The sequence below is a fragment of the Musca vetustissima genome, unplaced genomic scaffold (genome assembly GCF_032173495.1).
Source record: "Musca vetustissima isolate MV318-11 ecotype Yass unplaced genomic scaffold, APGP_CSIRO_Mvet_v1 utg107543, whole genome shotgun sequence".
In the NCBI taxonomy this organism is placed as follows: Eukaryota; Metazoa; Arthropoda; class Insecta; order Diptera; family Muscidae; genus Musca; species Musca vetustissima.
In genome coordinates this window covers 20,337-47,589 of record NW_026883323.1, presented here as the reverse complement: position 1 = coordinate 47,589, position 27,253 = coordinate 20,337, and the positions used below count along the sequence as shown (strand labels likewise).

General features: G+C 36.0%; 1 protein-coding gene across 1 annotated transcript; it reads right to left on the bottom strand.

The window, feature by feature from the left end:
• Positions 1–63: 63 nt before the first annotated feature.
• LOC133330196 (uncharacterized) lies at positions 64–4,990 on the bottom strand (the record flags this gene model as incomplete). The annotated part of the gene is made up of 5 exons (XM_061538660.1): positions 4,627–4,990; positions 1,915–2,487; positions 1,316–1,857; positions 555–1,258; positions 64–452 (listed from the first exon to the last, which is right to left on the bottom strand). Coding segments are annotated over exons 1-5 (2,572 nt in total), but the record flags the coding sequence as incomplete, so codon positions are not given.
• Between the last annotated feature and the right edge of the window lie 22,263 nt (positions 4,991–27,253).

Sequence of the window (27,253 nt, the reverse complement as noted above, 5' to 3'; positions counted from 1 at the left end):
TGATTCTGCCCATGAGCCATTGTTGTGGGGGTAGATTGTCTTCTCGAACAATAACGAGAGAGCCTGGTTTGACATTAGGGTTGGATGCAATCCATTTGTTGCGGGTTTGAAGTTCATTAATGTAGTCGTGGGACCACTTATTCCAAAAACTTTGCTTGATAGCGCATATTCGTGCCCAGTATTCAAGATTGTTGACTTCTTTCGTTAGGACATCACGTTCTGGCAAACTTCGCATGGGAGCGCCGATTAAAAAATGGCCTGGCGTAAGTGCCTCAGAGTCGCTAGGATCGCAAGATAGAGGTGAAATCGGCCTCGAGTTTAAAATTGCTTCTATTTCAACCATAGCGGTAGACAATTCCTCATAGGTGAGTCTAGTGTTTGACAGAGCCTTCGTCAGATGACCTTTGGCTGACTTGACGGCCGCCTCCCACAATCCGCCAAAATGTGGTGCCCTAGGGGGGATAAAACGAAAGTTTATGAATTCATTAGTGCAATAGTTTATAATAGCATTTGAGTTTTTACAATCGAAAAGGAACGACTTTAGTTGCGACAACTTAGAATTTGCTCCAACGAAATTTGTAGCATTATCACAGAATATATCTGTGGGCAAACCTCTGCGTCCAATCAACCTTTTGAGAGCTGCAATAAAGGCATCAGTTGATAGATCCGAAACAACTTCAATGTGGACTGCCTTGGTAGCGAGACAAATGAATACGGCAATGTACGTTTTATACGGAACCTTTCCTCTGATCCTTAGGTAAGTGTTGACAGGACCACAAAAGTCGACGGCACACCTGGCGAAGGGCCTGGAGGGATTGAGTCGTTCTACCGGTAAATTACCCATCATCTGCGTCAACAATTTCGGGCGATATCGTATACATTGTGGGCACGAGTTCACGATACGACGACACAGGTTTCTTGAATTGATGATCCAGAATTTTTCACGTATTAGAGCCATTAGAGCCTTAGGTCCAGCGTGATAATTTTGAACATGTAAATGGCGTACAAAACACGTAACGAAATGATTTTTGCTGGGCAATATAATTGGGTGCTTTTGGCCTTCAGAAATAGCTGCGTATTCTAGACGACCTCCAACCTTCAGCAAATTAACACCAGATGATGAGTCGATGAAGGGATTGAGACACCTCAGAGTGCCTTGAGGATCTTTTTTCTTCTGAACTCGATGTATATCATCTTGATAATGTTGCTTCTGTATGTTGACAACTATACGAATCAACGCATTCTCCAGTTCTTGGGGCTGCAAATATTCAGAATGGAAAATATTAGTTTTCCGTTTTTGTGCGAAACGAAGCACCCAGGCGACAACACGTATTATTTTCAAATACGAGCTATATTTTTCGATGCAATCCAAGATGTAGTTAGATTTGACCTTTAGGCAAAGGACAGTTTTGCGTTTTTCCTTGTCAATTACTAGTTGACTTTCATCCGATAATTTATGCATTTTGTTATGCGGCCATTGAATGGGATCGAGTGCAAGGAATTCTGGACCGTTGAACCAGATTGATGAGGACAGTTCTTTCACAGAAGAACCACGAGAGACAATATCAGCTGGATTGAAATGTGTTGGGACATGACGCCAAACGCAGCCATTAGTGAGATCCTGAATTTCTGACACTCTGTTGCCAACAAATACTGATAACGTAGAGGAGTGCTGCTTGAGCCAATGAAGAACCAATTGAGAATCAGACCAAAGAAACACTTGGAGGTTTGTGGGCGAGGTCAGGTTTTTTATCTTGGAGTATAGTCTTGCCAAAAGTTGGGCTCCACACAATTCGAGCTTTGGTAGTGATTGTCTTTTTGTAGGTGCAACACGAGATTTAGCAGTAAATAGGCGTACTGAAACATTTCCAGAACAAGATTTTACGCGAAGGTAAAAACAGCAGCCATACGCACGAATAGATGAATCGGAAAACCCGTGTAGTTGAACTTGTTGAGAATTTGCAGCGAGAACATAGCGAGGAATGTGAAGCGAAGATAGAGTTTTGAGATCGGAAACAAAATTATTCCATGCTGAGTGCAGTTCTTGGGGAATAGATTCGTCCCAACCAATTTTCAGAATCCATAACTCCTGCATGATGATTTTCGATTTGATAATAATAGGAGCCAGGAGTCCAAGGGGATCATAAAGAGACGATGAAAGTGACAAAATGGTGCGTTTCGTGATTTTCTCCGAAATTTCAGTCTTAGGCGAGAAAGAAAATAGGAACACGTCCTTATGTTGATCCCAAGTGATACCAAGAGCGTTAGTTATAGCAGTGTCGTCAATATTCAAATCCTTTGTTGTGTTGTCATGCTGGAAATCTTTATGGTTTGAGTGCCACTTATCCAATTCGAAACAGCCATGATTTAGAACTTCAGTAACTTCTCGCTTAATTTGAGCCAATTCTTCGACTGAGTCTGCACCACCCAGAAAATCGTCCACATAAAATGACGATTTGATAGTTTTTGAGCCAAGTGGCAATTGCTCTGTATATTGGTCAGCGAGATAGTGAAGACTTCGAATGGCGAGATAAGGGGCAGACGACATTCCATAAGTAACGGTATTAAGCTCATATGTACGAATTTCCTCTTCTTCCGAATTTCTCCATAAAATGTATTGAAATCTTCTATCACGAGGATCTATAAGGATCTGACGATACATTTTTATTATATCCGCTGATAGAGCGTAGCGATGAAGACGAAAACGCAGTAGAATTTTGTACAACTCATCCTGAATTGTTGGACCAACCATGATAATGTCATTTAACGATTTCTGAGACGATGTTGGACACGAGGCATCGAATACCACACGAAGTTTAGTTGACGTACTGTTGAGCTTGAAGACACAATGGTGAGGGATGAAAAAATGAGGTACATCTAACCGAGGATTTCGAACTAAACTCATATGTCCACAATCTTCATATTCCTTCATAAACGCAATGTATTGAGATTTAAGATTGTAGTCACGAGCAAAGCGCCTTTCTTGGGAGGTAAATCTCTTAACAGTCCTGTCCCGAGAGAGACCTAATGTCTCAGCAGGTTCCTTAAAGGGCAATCTCACAATAATCCTCCCGGTAGATTCGCGATGGACATTATGGTTGAAAAATGATTCACAATCAATTTGTTCAGGAGTCAAACCATTTGAGTCAAGTGAGATTTCTTCGATTTCCCATAAGCGCTGTAATTTCAAATCGACCTCTTCTTCTATTGTGAACATACAAGAGGAACTAGTACTCTTGGATTGATAACGACCAACTACAATCCAACCGAATAGCGTTTTATGTAATTTGGGCAAATTAGGTCCAAGTTTAATTTGGCCAACTGACAAGATATCAAAAAATGTATCTGTACCAATGAGCAAATCTATACGTTTGGATTTAAAAAAATCTTCATCTGCAAGCTGGGTATTTGGAGTCAAATTCCACGACGAGACATCTAATTCAGAATCGGGTTGATATGAGATATGAGGCGTAACACAAAACAAGAGCTTCGAAATCAGTTAATCGAGATTTGACATTTGTTGACGTCCTATATCTGCTATTACTATGAGAGTTTCCAATACCAGCAACAACAGTAGTATGTTTTGCTCGAGGCAAATGTAGCTTTCTAGAAAAGTCATCAGTCATGAAATTCAATTGGGAGCAAGAATCCAACAAAGCTCGTCCCAATTGGTAGCAACCAGTAGAATCACGAACAAGAATAATAGCAGTAGCAAGCAATATCTGTTCCGGCGAAGCTTTTTCCACATGGGTGTGGACCGAGGCGGGATTTTCATTCAAGGTGACAGAAGCAGGGGACGAGGGCCTTGGTGCAGACTGACACCGATGAAGCATACTGTGATGCGAACGAGAACAAGTTTTACACTTAAATGAGGATGAACAGCTATTAACATGATGCCCTTTCGATAAACAATTTAGACAAAGGCCAAGTCGTTTGACATTTTCAAAACGTTCACTGACATTCATTTCCTTAAAGCGAGTACAGCGACTAATTGTGTGGTCAGATTTTGAGCAAAGCTGGCAAACACGTTTTGAAACAGAAAAACTGGAGCCGGATCTAGAAGCTTTATCATTGAACTTACCAGACTGTTGATTGGACTTACGAGAGGCAACATGAGTATGACTGGTTTCAACCGATTCCAGAAATTGGCAATGTCTTTCCAAAACCTTTGAGCAATCGTTCCATGACGACAGTTTGGTGAAGTCTAAAGAATCTTTCATTTTCTTTTTGTGTCATCGTCCACTTTCTCCATCACTATGTAGATAAGCATTGACTGTGCGATGTCACTATGCGAGCCCAGAGAGAGCAAAGAACTGTATAGAGCAGAAACATTGTCCACAAGACTACGAAGTTGTGTGCAATTATGCTTTGACATGCTAGGAAGTTCAAAAAGGTTGGTTATATTTTCCATGAATATCAGCGAACTATTGTCATAACGCATCTTTAGCCTTTCTAGAGCCTTTGGGTAGTTTTCATTTGTAATCTGGAAAGCCTTTACAGTTTCCAGTGCCTGTCCATGGAGGCAGTTAAGCAAATGATTGAACTTTTCGATATTAGAAAGGCCAACCTCACGATCGATCACTTGGTTGAACGACGTTATAAAATTTTTGTACTCACTGTACTTACCACCGAAAGTGGGCAATTTGAGTGCAGGCAACTTGTGGCTGGGTGCTTGGAAACAAATAGTTGAGTCAGAAAGCGATGTGTTGTGGACATCTTCGCTAAGCTGGGACTGGATACTCATTTTACATGCAATATATAAATCCTCGATTTCAAGTCGACCATTGTCATCTGGATCAAATTTCTCAATTTGGGTTTGGAACGACAAGATTTGTTTGAAATACGACTCCAAAATCCCTAAACGACATTTCAGTTCCGCTGACGACAGCGTCCTTCCTTCACCCCTTGCATTAGCTTCGACTTGATTTTTGATTCGGGTAATACTTTTCTTTGTGTTAGCCCGTTGCTGCTTAGCTTCCTCGAGGCTCATTTTAGAACTCCAAACTATTTTGAAACAATTCTCAAAGCCAAAATGTCCACTAATTTTTTATTAAAATCAGTGAAACAATTTTATTAACCACTGTAAAAGACGCCACAAAATGTCCGAAAATTCGTTTAAAGTTCTATCTATGTATTGTATGTATTTGAATAGCGGGCACGACAAAGTCCAATATTCACCACTATTTACCAGAACAATCAAGAGTAATTAATGTATTTATTATGTACAACAATCAACGGAAAATCGAACTACAGTTTTTATATATTTGTTATGTCCTTTTAAGTAAGTCTCTGCTGAGCCGAAAATAGTCTGTAATATTATATTTATTACACAAATTCTGGTATTGATGAGCCAGAAAATTTTGGACCAATATGTGATTTTATTCCGTTTCTTATTTGAAAAATCACTGATGAAGGCATTTGATTATTATTTAATAAATAATTGAACCACAAAACGTTTCAGAATACTTTATTTTATGCCACAACACACAGTTTATAATTTCTCAAAACAATTGTCCTTTGGACCCACCAAATATTTGTAAAAACTATTTTAATTTGCTCGCAAGGAAAGGAGCCCTTTAAAGTCAATTCTGTAGGCGATAGTTGCACTTCGCAATGAGCATACACTTGATGTAAGTTGTAATATGGAAAGTTTTTATTTTTCGAAACGTCGACAAAGTCATGGATATATCAGGACCGCGCAATATAAATTATTGCCCCACGTTGGGCGCCAAAATGTACGATAAGGAGCTTTTTCCTCACCGGCAGCAATATAGAGCAATTAACTAAATTATAATTGTTATCTATATGCCGCTGAAATGTTCGACGGGACAGATAATTTATTTGTAGGTGCAAAGCACTGTGCGGCCGTGTGTCAATGCAAACAAAAAAAAAAGACGACGTTGCTCTGTCGGTTTCAACGTTAACAATAATTCTTTATTTAAAACATATTCATCTCAAGCCTATCTGTTACAATACATAAGGGGGACTGTTGTTGTTATTATTATTGGTTCTCACTTCCAATGTTTCGATTTCATTGTTCCTATATGTGCATGCATAACCAATGTAAGTGCAAGAAAACAAAATATATTGTAACGAGAACAATATATCACTATTACAAGAAGAGAAGCGAGAAACAACAATTCAAACAACACTAACGGGTTACAACACAAATGATTAGAAGAGTAAAAACTAGAAATAAAATGTAACAAGATCACAGTGGGTCAATAGTACAAAATAAATGCATTTAAATGTAAAATTAAGTGAAATTAATTGCGAAATAACTAAATTGAAATACAATAAAAAAAAATGCAAATGAAACAAAAAATAATAAAATACAAAACTAATAAAATTACATTAAGGGGACCCCCCCATTCTCGGGGTCAAAATTTTTGTTGACATAATTCGAATCTACACTGATTAAGGAATGTCTCTACAAAATTTCAAGTGAAAATCTCAAGAACTCTTGAAGATATATCCGATTTATTGTGTCCGCATCAAGTGACGGCTGAAGGGCTTCTCAAACTTTAAACGCGTTTTTCTCTAAACATTTTTTTGCGAATGGCGGGCACGATAACTCAAAAACTAATAATCCAATCGGTTCCAAATTTTGCAACGTTTCTCTGGGAGTGTATAGCTCTCGTATGAACTAGGATAAAGCCAATCGGTGAAGATCTTCCTTATTTTTGTAACTTGGTTTTTGGTCAAAAATCGGCGATTTTCCAAAAATATTTTTTCAAAGGTCCACCATTTTGTTAATTTTAGAGCGAAGTCAATAATCCTAGTTCATACGAGAGCCAGACATGTACTCTTTCTAACACCGTTGGAATTTTCGGATTCCGATGTTCCAGTGAGGAGTTATCATGCCCGCCATCAAAAATAAGGACTTTTCTTTAATTACAAAAAACAACAACAAAACAATAACAAAATTTTGTTGTAAATTATTTTTCTTCTCTTTTAAATCTTCAATTGTATATGTGTAAAGTTACAAACATTAACAAGCATTGGTATTGATTTACCAGCCCATTGAAAATCTTGAAAAAATAAAATCGAGAATGGGGGGGGTTCCCTTAATGCATAATTCGATGTTTTATGCGGCGACCCAACAACCTATTTATATTTGTTTTGAAGTCGATTTACATACTTTATGGATAGATCTAGGTAGATTCACATTTATATAAATATCACATTTTTTATTTCATCCAATTTCATGCTAATAGTCCTGTTTTATATACCCATAGTGGTGAAGGGTATCATATCGGCCCGTCCGACTTTACTACTTTCCTTACGGGTTTTATTTACAAAATCTAATAAATTATTCAATCACTTGTCACTGTATAAAGTGAATTACATTTGTACATTAAACCCGTAAGGAAAGTAGTAACGTCGGACGGGGCCGACTATATAATACCCTTCACCACTTTTGGTATATTCAACAGATGGAATCCTAATGAATCGCATGGAATCGCATTTTTGAAGGACCAAAATATCGAAATCTAAACCGATTTCATTGAAACTTGTCACATGTTAGGTTACACTTATTTCAGTATGTTTTTGAGTTCTTCATTTATTTATAAATCCAAATTTCGTGCAGATCGAAGGATATATAGGGACTCTGGTGCATCATTTACATAAAATCGGAGGAAAATATATATGGGAGCTATATCTAAACCTGAACCGATTTTCACGAAACTTAGCACACATCATTCTAAGCGTACTTCAATAGGCTGTGTCAAATTTCGTGCAAATCGAAAGATATATAGGGACTTTGGTGCACCATGTACATTAAATCGGACGAAAATATATACATAGTTCCCGTATATATATTCGTCTAAATCTGAACCGATTTTCGCGAAACTTTGCACACATCATTCGTGACCTTATTCATTACGCTCTGCCAAATTTCGTGCAAGTCGAACGATATATAGGAACTTTGGTGCAACATTTAACTTAAATCGGACGAAAATATATATGGGAGCTATATCTAAATCTGAACCGCGAAATATTGGTCCTAGTTCCACCTTTAAGTATACCGATCGTCATATCTCGGCTACCTGAGTCGATGTAGACATGTGTGTCCGTCCGTCCGTCTTTCCATTATAATTTGTAAACACGATACAGGCCACAGTTATGGACCAATCTTCACGAAATTTTGCATGTAGGATGGGTTCTGGCCAATGAAGACCCCAATTGTTTTTGAGAAAGATCGGTTAATATTTAGGGGATGAAATGGACCAAATACTAAATTTTTGTCGGGTTTTCTGGTCGCTCCAGAGGCCGCAATAATGGCCCGAACATCGTGAAATTTTGCATGGAGAAGGGGATCGGCCCAAAGAATAAGCATGCCTGTTTTGATAAAGATCGGTCAACATTTAGCGGATCAAATGGACCCTGTCTTTTGTGTGAAAAATTACAAAATTTGTATTCTATAGCGTATATATTTTCCCCTGAAGGACATAGACCCGAGAAGTTGATATTATATCCAAGAGGAGCGGTTGACCTTCAAATTAATACCCATTATATTGTTGTATGTGCTCGGATGTGGGAGTTACACCTAAATATTTACATGCATCTCCGTATTCGTATATTATTTATTAACCCATTGCCACACTAGAGGGCGGAACTGCAGCGCTGATCGCTTTGAAAATTTCCATGAGGTTTTAGTTATGGTCAAGGACAACGCCTATAATTTTCGGTGATGATCAGATAATAATTTTGGAATGAAGTGGACCGAAAACTTAGTTTTTGTGTTATTTTCGAGTCGATCTATAGACCACAAATGAAAGCCGAACATCACAACACAACCCACGAGGAAGGGAATCTGGACAATAGCTGTACTGAATACTCGTTATATTCGGAAAATTTTTCAGTGTGAGGAAGAGGTGTTGCTTACCTTTAATCGGACAAGAGGGTGCAAATATCACGAAATATTCCCCAGGCTCGGAATAAACATCCGCAGAAAATTTGAGTTCCGTGGTAGTTGTGTAGGGTATCGTATGGTCGGCCCCGTCCGACTATACTGCTCCGCTCACTGGTTTTACAATTTAACATGGACAGAGGGACATGCATAAATCGACTTAGAAAGTGATTCTATGCATATTCTCAAAAGGAACCATGGGTCTATCTCGATTTGTTTTTTTGCCTGTTACAAACATATGCACAAAAACATAATACCCTGTACCACGGTGTGGTGAAGGACCATAATAAATAGCAGGTCGAAAAATAGGGTTGAACATTAAAATAATACCGAAAATGAAACGGAACATTTGGAGCTCGGGGGGTCTACTTTCAAACATTAAACTATATTGAATAATTTCTGGAAAAAGTTTTTCATTCTCCAGGATTCCGATATGCCAAATTAAAGCCACTTCGATGAAATTTTTTTTTGTGTGGGCTACGTCAAAAAAAACTGCAACAAAATCAGACGCCATAATTTTTATTTTTTTTTTAATTTTCCAAATGAAAGAAACAAATTTCGGAAATAGCATCAAATTTTAGAATAAGTTTAGATTTGTTCGAATTGGTCACCTTTGTCACGAATTATGGCCTTCAAACGGCCAATAGTGGCGCGTGCAGAGTGCGATGTTGCTGAGTACTTTTGGAATGTCCAAGGTCTGGTGCCAAAATGTTTGCGTGCCCAAGGCTTTAATACGCCCTTCAGAATATTTTCGCGATAATATTCGGCATTTATTCTGATGCCAAGGTCGATTAATACGAGCGGAGAGCGACCATCGGCTGCTATGGCGGCCCACACCATCACCAATGCCGGCGCTTGAGTTCTGGCCGCCAACCGAAGATGCACATTTTCAGCTGACCTATGTGGCAAGTAAACACGTTTGTTTACAAACAGCTGGACAACAAATGTTTTCTTATCGGAGAAAACCAAATTTGGCAGTTCACCACTTTCGGGCAAGCGAAGCAACTCTTTAGCTCTTTTGAGTCTATTTTCTTTCTGCGGGGTAAGTTCTTGTACTTTTTTGGATTTTCAATGGCTTCACCCGATATATAAATATATTTGCCGAATGGAATATTGCGAGATGTTCAGCTCACGAGCCATTTTTCGGCCACTGCGACACTTTTCGAACCATTTCTGCTGATGTTGCTGTTTTCTTCTTAAATGCTGGAGTGCCCTAACGATAACCACTTGATGTTTTCCAGCGAAATATAAAGAATTCACATTATCACGCTTGAATACCCTCACGAATTACTTTTTTTCTGGAAAATTCTCACCAAAATGCTTTTGCATGCTTGTAAACAATATAATGAGTTGGAATAATTTTAAAAGCTGTGGCTTAGAAATGGTATCTCTTTCATTCTTGGATGTTATTTCTAGAAGGAACGTATTCCGATTTTGATCATTTTAGTAGGAAGATGACACCATGAGAACCTGAAATATCAAATTACAGTCAATTTGATTGAGAAACGTGACTAAAACGCCTAATAATGTGGAGTACCGTTATATGAGGTCTACCCTGACACTAGGACCAATATTGATAATTTTTTGTAGGAAGGTTTTCTGTTCAATGAGAATCCAAATCATCACATTGCAGTCGGTGGGAAATGTGTCTAATGTTACCAATTTTTTGAGTAACGTATTAGCCCACGTTACTCAAAAAATTGGTAACATTAGACCTAATTCATTACGCTGTACTAAATTTCGTGCAAATCGAAAGATATATAGGGACTTTGGTATACCATCTATGTTAAATCGGACGAAAATATATATGGGAGCTATATCTAAATCTGAACCGATTTTCACGAAACTTTGCACACATTATTCTAGACCTAATTCAGTACGCTATGCCAAATTTCGTGCAAATCGAAAGATATATAGGTACTTTTGTACACCATTTACCTTAAATCGGACGAAGATATATATGGGAGCAATATCAAAATCTGAAACGATTTTCACGAAATTTAATACACAACATTTTAGACCTAATTCAGTACCCTATGCCAAATTTCGTGCAAATCGAAAGGTATTAAGGGTCTTTGGTAAATTTAAATCGTATATATGCATATCTATCTGAAATTTTCACGATATATAGATATATATAAATGCATAAATTGACCCAGAATGTGATTCTATGCATATTCTCAAAAGGACCCATGGGTCTATTTCCTTTTAACTGTTATAAACATATGACAAAGACATACCACAGTGTGGTGAAGGGTATAAAAAACAAATTACACCTAATTTGATTGAAGCGAGCTTAATTTACAAAAATACCGAAAATTTTTGGGGTACTGTTAAATGGGGACTATAACAAAACGTGGACCAATATATTCCTTTTTCAATACCAAACCTCCTAGGAGTAATAACAATGTTCAGTAGTGTTGGCGGATTATTTGAGATACCATTTGTATTTTGTTATTGCAAAATAACCAGTTTTATAAAAACAGCAATTTATTAGTGGTGGAAGTGGGGAAAAAGTAATAACGATATATTTAAAAATTTTCAAAGCTCAATTTAAAAAATTGCGAGCTTTATCGTATATCGACATAGAATTTTATTCTGATCAAAAATATATATTTGGGGCCCAGATGAATATTTCAAGATGTTGCAAGCGGAATGACAAATTTAATATACACTCCACCTTAGGATAGAGTGTATAAAAAGTGTTCAGTTCTAGCGAAGCCGAACTTTTACGACCTCCATCATAAGTACCGTGGCAATTACTTGAAATGAAGTATCCAGCTCCACATGGAACAATACTACGGCGAATGGTTTTGGGAAAGTATGATTAAAACATCATATATAATGAGAAAGAGGTACTACACATTTTCCATAAATTTCTCCTATAGGAGTCCTGACATTTATTTCTAATGAAGTTTGCAACCCCACTTGGAACTGTATTATAGTGTCTCAATATGTGGGTAATACAGCAAAAAAGAGGCCTATATCAAACATTTTTTTAGTGAATTTCCTAACAATTTTAAGGAAATTTTCACCAATATTCCAAAACCCAAAAACAGACCTATTTTAAAAATTTTTGGTTAAGTAGAAAAGGTATATAAAATCATCTAGCTGCCGGAAATTGTCGCAAAGCCATTTCCCATTCTACTTCAGTGTCTACTTCAACAAGCTAAATTGTTAATCGATTTAGTGGTGAATTTATTTTCGAGCATTAAGTGGCTCACTTTCAGTGTGATCCACTGTATATGCCTCAAATTGTTTTCTCATGATGATGTTGATAGCCTAATGCTAATTTTATTCGACTTTATTGTCATTTTTAAATACATAACAGTGTGTGTATGTAGATATGTATGTGTATACACATATATATCATATTTACCCATAAAAGAACTCGATAAGAATGTTCATTCTCAATACTTTGTAAGCATAACTGTCAATACCATTTCACACTTGTGTGAATTACACTTCTTGCGAAACACAAACACTCCTGGATACATATATTTTCCAGCAATGCCTTCTCCCACATTATAAGAAAAATTTTCTCAATTGTTAGATACACTCGAATTGTTGTTATAAATCATTGTCGTGACAACGATACAAATAATGCGTGTTTTGACACAATAATGTTTGGATGTTGAGCATAGCAACACGTTCTTCATACACATAGATTTACAATACATATGTAATATATACATATGTATGTATACGCGAGAGATATTATTTTTTCAAACGTGAATACCTCTCTTCAATACCTGCGAAATTTTCAAAGTCTCAAATATTTTTCATAGATTATTGAATTGAATCTAGAATGATGTGTGTTAACTGTCAATTAAGTCGGTCCAGTTGTATATGGACATTTCCGTTAAAAAGTAAACCAAAATAGAAGAAAAACACTCTTAACCTGTAAGGAAAGTAGTAAAGTCGGACGGAGCCGACTATATGATACCCTTCACCACTATGAGTATATTAAACAGGACTATTATCATGAAATTGTATGAAATAAAATATGTGATATTTATCTACATGTGAAACGACCTAGAACGAGACTTGTCACAGGTTAGGCTATACTGATATCAGTACGTTGTGTTCTTATCAGCCATATATTGGTTCCTTGGTGCGTCAATTACTTAAAATCAATCTATAATATAAGGGAGCTACATCTAAATCTCAGCCGATTTTCACTAAACTTGGCACACATTATTCTGGATTAAATTCAAAACGCTATGCAACGTAAGAACTTGGTACATTATTTACATTAAATAGGACGAAAATATATATCATAATCCGAATCGATTTTCACGAAACTCAGCACACATCATTCCAGCATCAATTCAGTATGATATGCCAAATTTCGTGCAAATCGAAGGATATATGGGCCTTTGGTGCACCATTTACATGAAATCGGACGAAACTATATATGGGAGCTCTATCTTAATCTGGACCGATTTTCACGAAACATACCAGACATCATACTAGGCTCAATTCAGTATGTTATGTCAAATTTCGTGCAAATCGAAAGATATATAGGGATTTTGGTGCACCATTTACATGAAATCGGACGAAACTATATATGGGAGCTATATCTAAATCTTGACCGATTTTCACGAAACTTGGCAGACATCACTCTAGGCTCAATTCAGTACGTTGTGCCAAATTTTGTGCAAATCGAAAGATATATAGGGATTTTGGTGCACCATTTACATGAAATCGGACGAAACTATATATGGGAGCTATATCTAAATCTTGACCTATTTTCACGAAATTTGGCAGACATCACTCTAGGCCCAATTCAGTACGTTATACCAAATTTCGTGTAAATCAAAAGATATATAGAGACTTTGGTACATCATTTACAGTAAATCGGACGAAACTATATATGGGAGCTATATCTAAATCTGGACCGATTTTCACGAAACATACCAGACATTACTCTAGGCCCGATTTCCACGAAACATACCAGACATTACTCTAGGCCCAATTCAGTACGTTATACCAAATTTCGTGTAAATCAAAAGATATATAGGGACTTTGGTACACCATTTACAGTAAATCGGACGAAACTATATATGGGAGCTATATATAAATCTGGACCGATTTTCACGAAACATACCATACATCATTCTAGGCTCAATTCTGTACGTTATGCCAATTTCGTGAAAATCGAAAGATATATAGGGACTTTGGTGCACCATTTACATTAAATCGGACGAAAATATATATGGGAGCTATATCTAAATCTGAACCGATTTTCCCAATTTCAATAGGACTCCTCCTTGGGCCAAACAAATGAGCTGTGCCAAATTTCATCCAATTCGGATCATAAATGCGACCTGTACTTTGCTCACAAAAATACATTGACAGACAGACAGACGGACGGACGGATATGCTTAAATCGACTCAGAAAGTGATTCTATGCATATTCTCAAAAGGAACCATGTGTCTATCTCTTTTCCTTTTGCCTGTTACAAACATATGCACAAAGACATAATACCCTGTACCACAGTGTGGTGAAGGGTATAAATATCTACATTATCTAAACACCATGATGAATCAAATGATATCAAAATCACACAAGTCCGTGTAGCGGTTTGTAAATTACAGCGACAACAAAACAAGTTATTGAGGAAAAATATTGGTTTTTGGTTCGAAAAAATAATGTCATTATATTTATTATTTTAATTTTATACCAGAAATTTCAGAAAAAATGTTGGGGTTATTCTGCTGCTTTACCCGAATTTTGCCAAAAATTGACATATATAATAATCACTTTGATCGCGGGTACCTATATCATTCACTTGACAGATCTAAAAATTTGGCCCGAAAAATAGGTTTTTTAAAAATTTGATCGCACAAAATTTTCGCTCTGAAGCTGTGCATACTACATACACAAAATACCTATCAAATTACGCAGATTTCCGACTACAATAATATTATAATCGATTTTTAGAAATTCCTGTTTGCGTATTAAACTTAACACACATCATTCTAGACACAATTCGTGCAAATCGAAAGATATATAGGGACTTTGGTACACCATTTACATTTAATCGGACGAAAATATATATGTGAATTATATCTAAATCTGAGCCGATTTTCTGGAAACTTTACTCACATTATTCTAGACACAATTCAACACATTATGCAAAATTTCATGCAAATCGAAATATATATAGGCCAATTGGTACACCATTTACTTTAAATCGGACGAATATATATATGGGAGCTGTATCTAAATCTGAATCGATTTTCGCAAAAGTTAACACACATCAGTCTAAACACAATTCAATACGCCATGCCAAATTTCGTGCAAATCGAAAGATATATAGGGACATTGGTACACCATTTACATTTAATCGGACGAAAATATATATGGGAGCTATATCTAAATCTGAATCGATTTTTCCAAATTTCAATAAGTTTCGTCCTTGGGCCAAATAGATGAACTGTACCACAATTCATCCAATTCGAATCATAAATGCGACCTGTACTTTGTTTACATGGACAGACAGACAAACAGACGGACGGGCATGCATAAATCGACTTAGAGAGTGATTCTATGCATATTCCCAAAAGGAACCATGTGTCTATCTCGTTTCCTTTTGCCTGTTACAAACATATGCACAAATACATAATACCTATTTTTGTAGAATCGATATACTTTTATTTTTAACCCTTTCTGTGTCAATAAAATTTTTTGTCGGAATAAAAATCCAAAATGTTGTATTTAAAATCATATAAAGAGACATAGTTTAGAAAAAATAGCAATGTTAATTTTAACCCTCGATCAGTTTTGTCTGTCTTTCAGCAAAAAGAGAGTACTTTTAAATGTCGAATATATTCGACAACAACGTTGTTTTGGCTTATCAATATTGCATCAATATAAGGTTGGTAAAAACATTTGCCACTAAGTTTATGCCAATAAAAAGTATTAACTGATACCCCAATGCAGGCCCAAGCACATAACAGTTTATAATTTGGTTTTTTCAATAGAAGATCATGTTTCGTTATTGCTCCAACGTTTTTACATTATTTTATTTGTCCCTTCTTGAAGGATTCTTAATTAAAATATCATTATATTTATTTTTAACTATCCTTTTGATTTGTATATTTCCCGACAAGTTGTTGTATAAAACCGAAGTATTCGATATTTTACTTAATTTAGTTTCAGTACTTAGTATGTCCAAAACTTCTCTGGAAAAAATTGGTAGGGTTCTTACAGTTATAGGTACTTATAACGATTTTCGGTCCTTTTAAGATTGTAATTATAGTTACAATATGTTGTAAGGGTATTATAAACCGATATCATAATATCTCGACTAGCTGAGTCGAATTATGAACATCATAAAAGTTCACACAGGGAAAGAGTTCTGACCATGAAATAAGAAAAATGACTCTTTTCATGATTAACATTTGTGTAAAACATCAAAATATGAATGCTATGGAGTGCTCTTTTACTCCGGGAAAACATGAATCAGAAAAGATGCGGCAGAGGAGCTGTTGACCTCCAATCGACCAATAGAGTTCAAATATCGTGAAATATTTCCCACGCTTGGCAGTAACTTAGACCCTAGTGGTAGTTGTCTAGGGTACCATGTGGTCGGCCCCGTCCGACAATACATCTCCCCTCGCTGGTTCAGATAGTACACGAGCGCTAAAACTTACCTCCCAATATATCATCTATGCATGTTACAGTAAGCAGACCTGTAAAAAAAAAATAATATTACATTTTAATAATCGTTGCACCCAGCAATCTAATCGAATTTCCACGAACATACGGAATATTTGAAATATTTTCAATATTGAAAGTGCTTGGAAACCTTTCATGTGACTTCATAAGCATTAGCAGCATTTTCCAACAGATGACGAGGTTCATCGATACATTTTTTTTAGTCTTGACATGTATATCTCTGAATGCTTACAAAAACTACAGCAACAACAACATAAGGGGAGAGGAGACCAGGAACAACTACATTAGCCACTAAAACAAGAATATGTCTTGACTGTGACAATAAAACAACAGACACTTCCAGTTTGTGAAATTCGGTTAAAACCATATGTACGTACATGCATATGTGTTATGTCTGTCTGCTTGTAATTATGACACCGGTTTATGTCCACAACTGCAAATGTCTGTTTATGAGGGTATAAGCCATTAAAGTTTTTGAAGAACATGTTAAGTACAAGAATAATTTCACTTTTGTTTCTTCTGTTTCTTTTTTTGTTTTCAATAAAAGTGTCGAAGAAAATTGTTGATGGTGTTTGGCCGATTTTTTATTAGTATATAACCAGAGATGGATATTTTAAATCACTGACGTTTATAGCTTCTGAAAGTAGTTAACAAGCTGAAATGAATTGTCTTGCGTAAACCGCATATAGAATTCAATATTAATTTTCGGATCCACTGGAAACCAGTAAGGAAAGTAGTAAAGTTGGACTGGGCCGACTATATGATACCCTTCACCACTTTGGGTACATTGTCCATATGTATCCTTACAATTGCATATCAATGTGCACTCAAATTCCTTTCTGCAACCTATGCTAATTTTAATTTCATTCGGGCAGATTTAGAGTCGTCTGCGTACCATGGGACAAATTTATGGAAAACGGTACGTCGCACTGTTAAAAATTTAATCTCAATCAGACACCCGTTCGAAATACATATGCAGGCTATGGATATATAGGGACTTTGGTGCACCATTTACCTAAAATTGGGCGAAAACTTATATGGGAGCTATATCTAAATCTGAACCAATTTTTAAGAAATTTTGCAAACATCATTCTTGTCTCAGTTCAGTACACTATGCCAAATTTGCTGCAAATCGAAAGACATATAGGGACTTTGGTGCACTATTTACCTAAAATTGGGCGAACATATATATGGGAGCTATATCTAAATCTAAACCGATGTTCATGAAATTAAACACACATCGTTCTAGACTTAATTCAGTACGCTATGCCAAATTTCGTGCAAATCGAAAGATAAATGTGGACTTTGGTGCACCATTTACATGAAATCGAACGAATCTATATATGGGAGATATATCTTAATGTGGACCGATTTTCACGAAACTGGGCAGACATCATTCTAGGCTCAATTCAGTACGTTATACCAAATTTCGTGCAAATCGAAAGATATATAGGGACTTTGGTGCATCATTTACCTTAAATCGGACGAAAATATATATGGGAGCCAGGGACGTACGCAAATGTTAATTTAAATTCGATCTAGCGCTTCATATAGCCCTGATTCATATTTTTGTTCGATTCCTATAGATGGGAAATTTTGCATAGATTTCCGAATAACGTGGGAATGGGTTGATTGCAATCGATCCGATCAGTTTCGTCCGAAATCATATCAATGGTCCTCCATAGATGTTACGGATATTCTTGTATATACCCAAAGTGATGAAGGGTATCATAGACTGACCCTTTGGACTTTAGAACATTTCTTACTGCCCCATCGGACTTTTGAACATTCCTTCGTCGGAATTCACGTAAAAAATGCTCTAAAGGTGCTGTTGTGTTTCGATTTATAAAGCTATAATAGTACGTTTACATTGTACCGGATTTCGTTAACTCAGTGGGTTTCAATTGTCAATTCTATTGTATACATTTCAAATAAATCCTCATGAAGTAGGTTAACCTCGAAAAAAGTTCTAATGTAAATGCCGTTTAAAAGCAAATTGACATAAGACCGCTTTTGTACATTTCACAATCCAGCCCTGACAATACCTATTACTATCAGCAATGATACCAGTTGCACGACAATAACATAAACCCAACCACCAAGACCCTTCCAAACAAAGTTTCTCCAAGTTATGTGAAACTGACCACGAACGAGATAGCCACAAAAAATTCTTAAAAAATATTATTGAGATATATTTTTTTGGGAACAAGTGACATTAATTACTTGAAGTAATAAAAGTTGGCTTAAACTTGTTAAACCAACAAACAAACATACAAAACCAAAAACATGTAAAAGCTGGAAGTAGTGAAAGCAGTGAAACCCTACCCCAAGACAACAACCAAAGCAATGTTCAAAGAACATTACAACAGTTTAACGTTAAAGTTTGTCAAAGGCGGAAGTTACAAATTTTGCACGGAAATAATGAAAGACCAAGTTCGAACTAAAAGCACAACTAACGTTAAAGGACATCAAGGATAAAACCAGTAACAATAATTTAACAAAATACTCAATAGCTGTAGTGGAACTAAAATAATCACACACACACAAACTATGTTCAAAAGCCCTATGTGGTACCTTGGCAGCTGCTGCATTTGGATTTCCATGGTAACCTTTGTAAGCTGTCAACTAGATCCCAATGTCAACTTTTTTCAAATATTGAGGTATCCAACCGAGTTACGTGAATATGGATTTCATAACAAACCAATTGTGGAGTTGTGTCAGGAGGATGGACGGCAGCATGGCGAGGGGGATGATAATGGTGAACGTAGGTCGTCAGTTTACTCTACACCCACTACAGCCAGTTCAATCCAGCCGCAAGAACAAAGCACAGAATTTCTATTAACATTTTTAACAAATATTGCACAAAAGATCCAACAGCTACAACTCCAACAAAAACCCTGTTTTGAAAAAGATGAATATTTCACAGAAGACCAACCGATTGTTGTGAGTTCGGACATAACAACTCAATTGCAGCCCACAATCATGGACGAGGGGGCATCCGCACAAAGATCACTGGATGTTTTTGCCACAGAGAAATATCGAGGCGAACGGGGTCCAGCATTTAATCTACTGGAACAACTTAAGCTGGACGAGAAAAGGCAACAGGAAGAGCAGCAAAAATTCCAATTACAAACACAACAGACGCATCCAATTGAACAGCAGCAATTCGATTTGGAGGAACAATCGTGGGAAGAAGTAAGCATTGAGGACCAAGAAAAGGCCAATAACAAGAAAAAGAAGAAGAAAAAGAAAAAGAAGAAGAAAAAGAAGAGGAAGAAGAAGAAACCCACAAAAGGCTCCAAAGACAAGGACAAAAAGAAGAAGAAGAAAAAGAAACCCAAAAATAAAAACAAAAAGAAGCAGAAAAACAAAAATAAGAAACCGGAGGCCAAACCATCTTTGGTGGGACAACCGGCAAATGTTATTTTTGCCACTCTGTCCCAAAAACCTCAATACCATCACAGCCCTTCGCAACACCATCATCATTCATCCAATGAACATCAACACTACGAAACTCTGGCCAAACCTCTACTAACATTGCCAACAAAAAAACCCCTGAAGTTGACGGCAACAACAGCCAAGCCACATCATCAGCATCACCAGCCACAACATCATTTCGCACCCGTTAAGAAAATCAAATATCTTCTGCGAAAGAACACAATTTTCAAGAAAAAGAAAAAAGAATATCTGCACCACTTGAAACACGTCCTCTATCCCTTTGTGAAATTTATCGCCTTCTTCACCGTCCTTAACCCCTTCACATTGGCGGTGTTTCTATTTTCCCTTATTTCGCCAGTGGTGTTCGGTTTTATCGGCTTCATTGGTCTCAGCTTTCTTATCAAGCCAGCTCTCAATTTACTGTTCGGTGTTAAGCGTACGCTCGGTTCGATTAATCGCAAACGCTTGCGGGAAAAACGTAAAAGGGACCGTTTGCGTCTTAGTCGACGACCCATAACCATACACAAACACTACTACCAACAGACACGTCTGCCACCACGACGACGACCACCCCATCAACAGTGGCGACCACATCGTCAGAAACACCAATTTCATCACCGCAAACCGAAACATTTTAATCCTTTATTGCCGCATCTAAAACACGAATTGAAAAGGGATTCATGGTTTGGGCCAAATTTCGTACGATACGAAAATATACTGTATAGTTAAAAGGCTGAAGTGTAAATTGTAAATATATATGTGTGTATGTATATGTTAATTGTAAGAAAAAGAAATTAAATAAATAATGAGTATTTTTAATTGAAATTATAAATATAATTGTAATTGAATATTATAAAAAATTGAAATTTCGATCCTAGTTGATTCTCCCGTCATATCTCGACTAGAAAATTGATCTAAAATTGTGTATTTCTTGTAGGAATATTCGATTTTCCACTATTCTGTCCGACTTACGAATTGTATCGCGTAAACGGCTCGTAACTTGAAGTCGAAGATCCCAGCAAGCGAAATTCACATCTTTTTATACCCTTCACCACACTGTGATACAGGGTATTATGTTTTTGTGCATATGTTTGTAACAGGCAAAAGGAGGAGAAGTAGACACATGGTTCCTTTTGAGAATAGGCATAGAATCACTTTTTAAGTCGATTTTTGCATGTCCGTCCGTCTGTCTGTCCATGTTAAATTGTAAAAAATCAAAGTACATATATTTCCGGTCGCGTTTTTGATTCAAAGTTAATCAAATTTTTTCCAAGGATGAAATTTGGCACAGCTCATTTTTTTTGGCTCAAGGACGAACCCTATTGAAATTGGGAAAAATCGGTTCACATTTAGATATAGCTCCCATATATATTTTCGTCTGATTTTATGTAAATGGTACACCAAAGTCCTTATATATCGTTCGATTTGCATGAAATTTGGCATAGCATTCTGAATTAAGTTTAGAATGATGTGTGTTAAATTTTGTGAAAATAGGTTCAGATTTAGATATAGCTCCCATATATATTTTCCTCCGATTTTAGGTAAATAGTGTACCCAATTTCATTTATATCCTTCGATTGGCACAAAATTTGGCATAGAGTACTGAATTGAGTCTAAAATGATAAGTAGTAAGTTTCAGGAAAATCTATTCAGATTTCGATATAGCTTCCATATATATTTTCTTCCGATTTTATGTAGATGATGCACCAAAATCTCTATATATCAATTAAGTCAAGAATGACGAATACTAAGTCTCATGAAAATCGATTCAGATTTAAATATAGCTTCCATATATATCTTCATCCGATTTTATATAAATGGAGTTCCAAAGTCCGAATATATCATTAGATTTGCACGAAATTTGGCATAGAGTACTAAATCAAGTCTAGAAAGATATGTTCAAAGTTTCGTGAAAATCGGTTCAGATTTAAATATAGCTCTCATATATATTTTCGTCCGATTTAATGTAAATGGCGTACTAAAGTCCTTGTATATCTTTAGATTTGGACGAAATTTGGTATAGCGTACTGAATTATGTTTAGACTGATGTCCCTATATGTGTTAGTTTTCGTGAAAATCGGATAACAAAATTGTGCCCAATGTAGTGAAGTTAGTATAGCCTAACGTGCTCCTCATTTTTTTCATATTAACGCACAAAGTACAAATTTGAGTATAGAGTGGTGTAATTGTTTTTGTAGAAATGCTGACATATCCCATATATTCGACCGACTTCATGTTTATTGGGTTTCAAATAATCAACGAGTGACCAATTGAGATGTGCTTTAAAACGATTTACATTATTTTGTCTCATTCTCTATCTATCCAAATCAAGAGTTTAATATAGGTTACAGAATGACATATTTATGGATTGATCTATGTCGGTTCATAGTTATACATAGCCCATAGTATGTTAGAATGCATCGGTTGAATATACCCAAAATGGTGAAAGGTATCATATAGTCGGTCCCTTCCTACTTTACTACTTTCCTTACTGGTTTTTCTTATTTGCTTACATGTTCGGGTTTAACGTCATTATAAAAATCCCATACAATGTTAAACTTTGCTCGTATCAACACTTATTTGAAATATTTTATTCGACACTTTACATATATCGAAATAATTTGGAAAATACATATGCGAATTTTATAAGACCAATGCATAATTCAACAGTGTCTAAAATAAAAAAAAAACAAAGGAATACAAAACAAACTGGTCTCTAAAGTCGAGTGATTGGAGAGTTGTAAACAGGAGAAACAGTAGACAGACAAATGGTTGAAAAACTAACAACCACCAAGTGAGGGGGTAGACAGAATACAATACCAAAATAAAACACAGTCGAATAATGAATGGTGATGTTTTTTTGTCGGAAGGAATACCTTTGTTTTTGCAAGAGAGAGAGAGAGAGAGCGGAAAAAGTAGAGCGTTCATTTTGATATTTATGAAACGTTTCATTTTTTAATAGTGGTTTTCTCATGATTATTCAAAATTTGTACTTATAGCCTATGCTAGGTATATGCCCACTATGCAAAAAATGAACAATGCATGAAATTATGAAAAAAATTCATTAAATTTTCTTCTGTGTATCTAAGCCGAAACCTCAATATCAAGGCCTATATAAGGTCGTGCAGTAAGCACAGGTGAGTATAAAGTTTGCTGTCAAATCATAATTTATATTTTATTGGCATATACATTTTTCCGTTTGAAAAATTCTCGATAAAATTATTGTTTCAAAGAACACTAATAAACATTTGCAATCAGCATGAAATTGAAAAAATAAATTAAATAGAAAACCAGTAAGGAAAGTAGTAAAGTCGGACGGGCCGACTATATGATACCCTTCACCACTTTGGGTATATTTAACAGATGAATCTTAAAAAATGTGGCATTTTTAAAGGATCAGTAAAATGAAATTGGATCCATAAACATGTAATTCTGCAACCTATACTAAGGTTTTCATTTGGTCAGATATAGAAGATATATCTAAATCTGAACCGATATCATGAAACTTAACACACATGATTTCCTAACCTAATTCATTACGCTACGCTAAATTTGGTGCAAAACGAAAGATATTAAGGGACTTTGGTACACCATTTACCTCAAATCGGACGAAAATATATATGGGAGTCAACTCAGAAAGTGATTCTGTGCATATTTTCAAAAGGAACCATGTGCCTATTTGCATAAAGGCATAATACCCTGTACAACAGTGTGGTGAAGGGTACACAAATCGGACGAGAGAACGAAACTATAGCTATATATAAATCTGAACCGATTTCAACAAAACTCGGATCATAAATGCGACATTGTTAACAAAAATGCATGGACGGACTCAGAAAGTTATTCTATGCATATTTTCAAAAGGAACTATGGGTATATCCCGATTCTTTTTGCCTGTTACAAACATATGCACAAAGACATAATACCCTGTACCACAGTGTGGTGAAGGGTATAAAAAAGAGGTTTTATAGGGACTACCCTTAAAAGAGGCGAATATTATTAATTTTTGGAGGGAGGTTTATTACCATAGACGACTACAAAAAACAAAATTACAAAAAAGGATTTGGTTCAAGAACCCCAAAATACCGAAGATTGGAGGTACCCTTATATGGGGGCTACCCGAAAAATTGACCTATATTTATAATTTATAGTGGAGAGATTTGCTACCTAATAAGAACTCGACGTACTAAATTACAGTCAATTCGGTCGAAAAATACGATCAGAACCCCCAAAATACCAAAAATTTGAGGGTACCGTTATATGGGGACTACCAGAAAAACTGGACCTATATTTATAATTTTTAGAGGAGTAATTTGGTACCCAATAAGAAATCAATTTACAAAATTTCGGAGAATTCAGTTATAAAACGAGCCCAAGAACCCGAAAATACCGACAATTGTGGGTACCCTTATATGGGGGCTATCCGAAAAAATTGACCTTTATGTTTTTTAATAGGGAGATTTGATATTTGCTAAGAACTTAAAGTACCAAATTTCAGCGAATTTGATTAAAAAACGCGCTCAAGAACCTCAAAATACCGAAAATTTGGGGGCACCCTTATATGGGAGCTATGCCTAAACGTGAACCGTTTTTTCCAATTTCAATAGGGTTCGTCCTTGGGCCAATTAAGTGACATGTGCCAAATTTCATCCAAATCGGATCATAAATGCGACCTGTACTTTGTTAACACAAATACATGGACGGACGGACAGACGGACATGCATAAATCGACGCAGATAGTGATTCTATGCATATTCTCAAAAGGAACCATGGGTCTATCTCGATTATTATTGCCTGTTACAAACATATGCACAAAGACATAATACCCTGTACCACAGTGTGGTGAAGGGTATAAAAATATAATTTAAGAATACAATAGCAGTCTTGAAAAAATAAATTTCGCAATAATATTGTACAGTACCACAGTACCACTTGAAATGTTGTCTCGATCTCATTTTTAATAAGGCATTTCAAAAAATATGTATTTTAAATATATATTTTTTTCATTTTACAATGTCGACCACAAATCACATTATTTTATCATACCTACATTTTCTACTGTCTGATTTCAATTGAAATAAATAACTAAAAGCGAAACATAATTCCCAAATACACCCACGTCTGTTTCCGTTCTTCCACAAACAGGATATCAACAAAAAAAGTTACCTCCCCTTTGGCAGTTCCGCTGGAAAAGGCCAACACCCGGAATTCTGTTTGAATATGATTTTTTGTTTATTCGTTTAAGGCCTTGTTGACGGAATAAAAAATATTTGTGATATAACAACAACAACAAAACTTAACGAAATGAAAACAGGAATTGAAAAAATATATATTAACAGCCATAACTTAAAAAATCGTTTAAGAATTATATTATACCAAGTGTAGTGAATTTATATGTAGTTCCCAATTTTCGTTGTTTTTAGAATGAAGAACAACATGTTGTGTCAATCGGACAAACTGAATATCCTTGCTACCATTTATTTAAATCTGCCAAAAATGTACATTGGAGCTGTATTGAAATCTACACCGATTTAAATAATACTCAACACTTACCATTCGCCATACTCTGCTAAATTTTTCTCAATCCGACAAACGAAAATCGAAGGAAACTACATACGGAAGCTATATCTAAATCTGTAACAATTTATTTTGTTGGCATTGGTCATTGAGTTCGATACACAGTGTTAACTTGAGGTCTTATGTGAAACATTTACTAAAAATCGGGCGAAATATGACAGATATATCTCAATCTGAACCGATTTCAATAATATTCAATACTGGACTACAGCGTATGTGCATATGTTTGTAGCATACAAAAGGAAACGAGATAGACCATAGGGTTACGTTTGCGGATATGCAGAGAATCAAAGCGTCCGACTATCTGCTAATATATTATCTGATATTGTTCACTTATTTCGCTCAAGGTCGAACCCTATTGAAATTGGTCATAGGTTCTATCGTTGGAAATTGACAGACGTGTTTTGTTAAAAATTACTAATTATGTGAAACAATTAAGCTATCTTTAAAAAGTTTCCAGTACCTTACAACAATTTCTATGGACCGCATTTCCTGGTGTGTTATTTCATTGTGAGCATGTGACATCAAACATATGTTCACAACTAATAATAAATACCTGAAGGATAATGGTGTTCGTTAAATTTTTATGGTGTGTGTGTGTGTGCACATTCATCAGATTATTTGTTTGTAGAACATTTAATAGACACGTCACTCAGTGATGATACCTAAATCGAAAGAAAATTGACCACACTCACACACACACACTCAAACTCATCCCATAAAGCATAACAATCTTTTAATAAAAATGTTAATGATTTGCCGAACATCAATACAAATCTAACTGTGATTACACGCACCACAATCGTACGCCCGCCTGCCCTTTCGTTCGATGACATAAACCTTTTTGCTTCCTCAGAAGCCATCACTATGCCATTGTCTGCTGGTATCCACCGTCCACTAGCTGCGCATTACCGGCTGTCGTAGTTCTTTCGATTCCCACTTACAAATTCAAAGCACAAAATCCAATCGAAGGTAAACACACGAATTTGCCATAAAATATTAATGCCTTGGCAAAGGAAATCCACGAGGAAGTTTCGACCGCAAACCGATAGACAGACAGACTCTGGTTATGTCTGGAATGCCAGGTATGACTGGTATGGTGAGTAACGAAAATTGGTAGATACCAAAATATAAAGCTACAAGGAAGATTTTGACAATTAGTGGATACTTCTACCTCTATAGGTACAAAAAGTCAATTTCGAAATTTTGCATATGCATACATAGCTTCAATTTCTCTATACTTTCATGCGTGCTCTGTGTGCATTTTTCAGCCGAATTGACAGGAGGAATCGAAGACTTGGATCTCTTCTTATGAAGAACTTCATAGCAATTACTTTCCAATATAGGTTCATATTTTTATATGTAATAGCACCACCTGCCAATATAGGAACTATATATCTAAACATATAAGTATATATTTATATATTTGTAGATATATAAATCATATTTCAAGATATATAGTCTATAAGTAAGGATTTCGAGATTTGAAAAAATACATAGTTTTTTCTAGTATATTGCCAACATATGTTTCAGTATTGCAATACCCTTCACCACACTGTGGTACAGGGTATTATGTCTTTGTGCATATGTTTGTAACAGGCAAAAGGAAACGAGATAGACACATGGTTCCTTTTGAT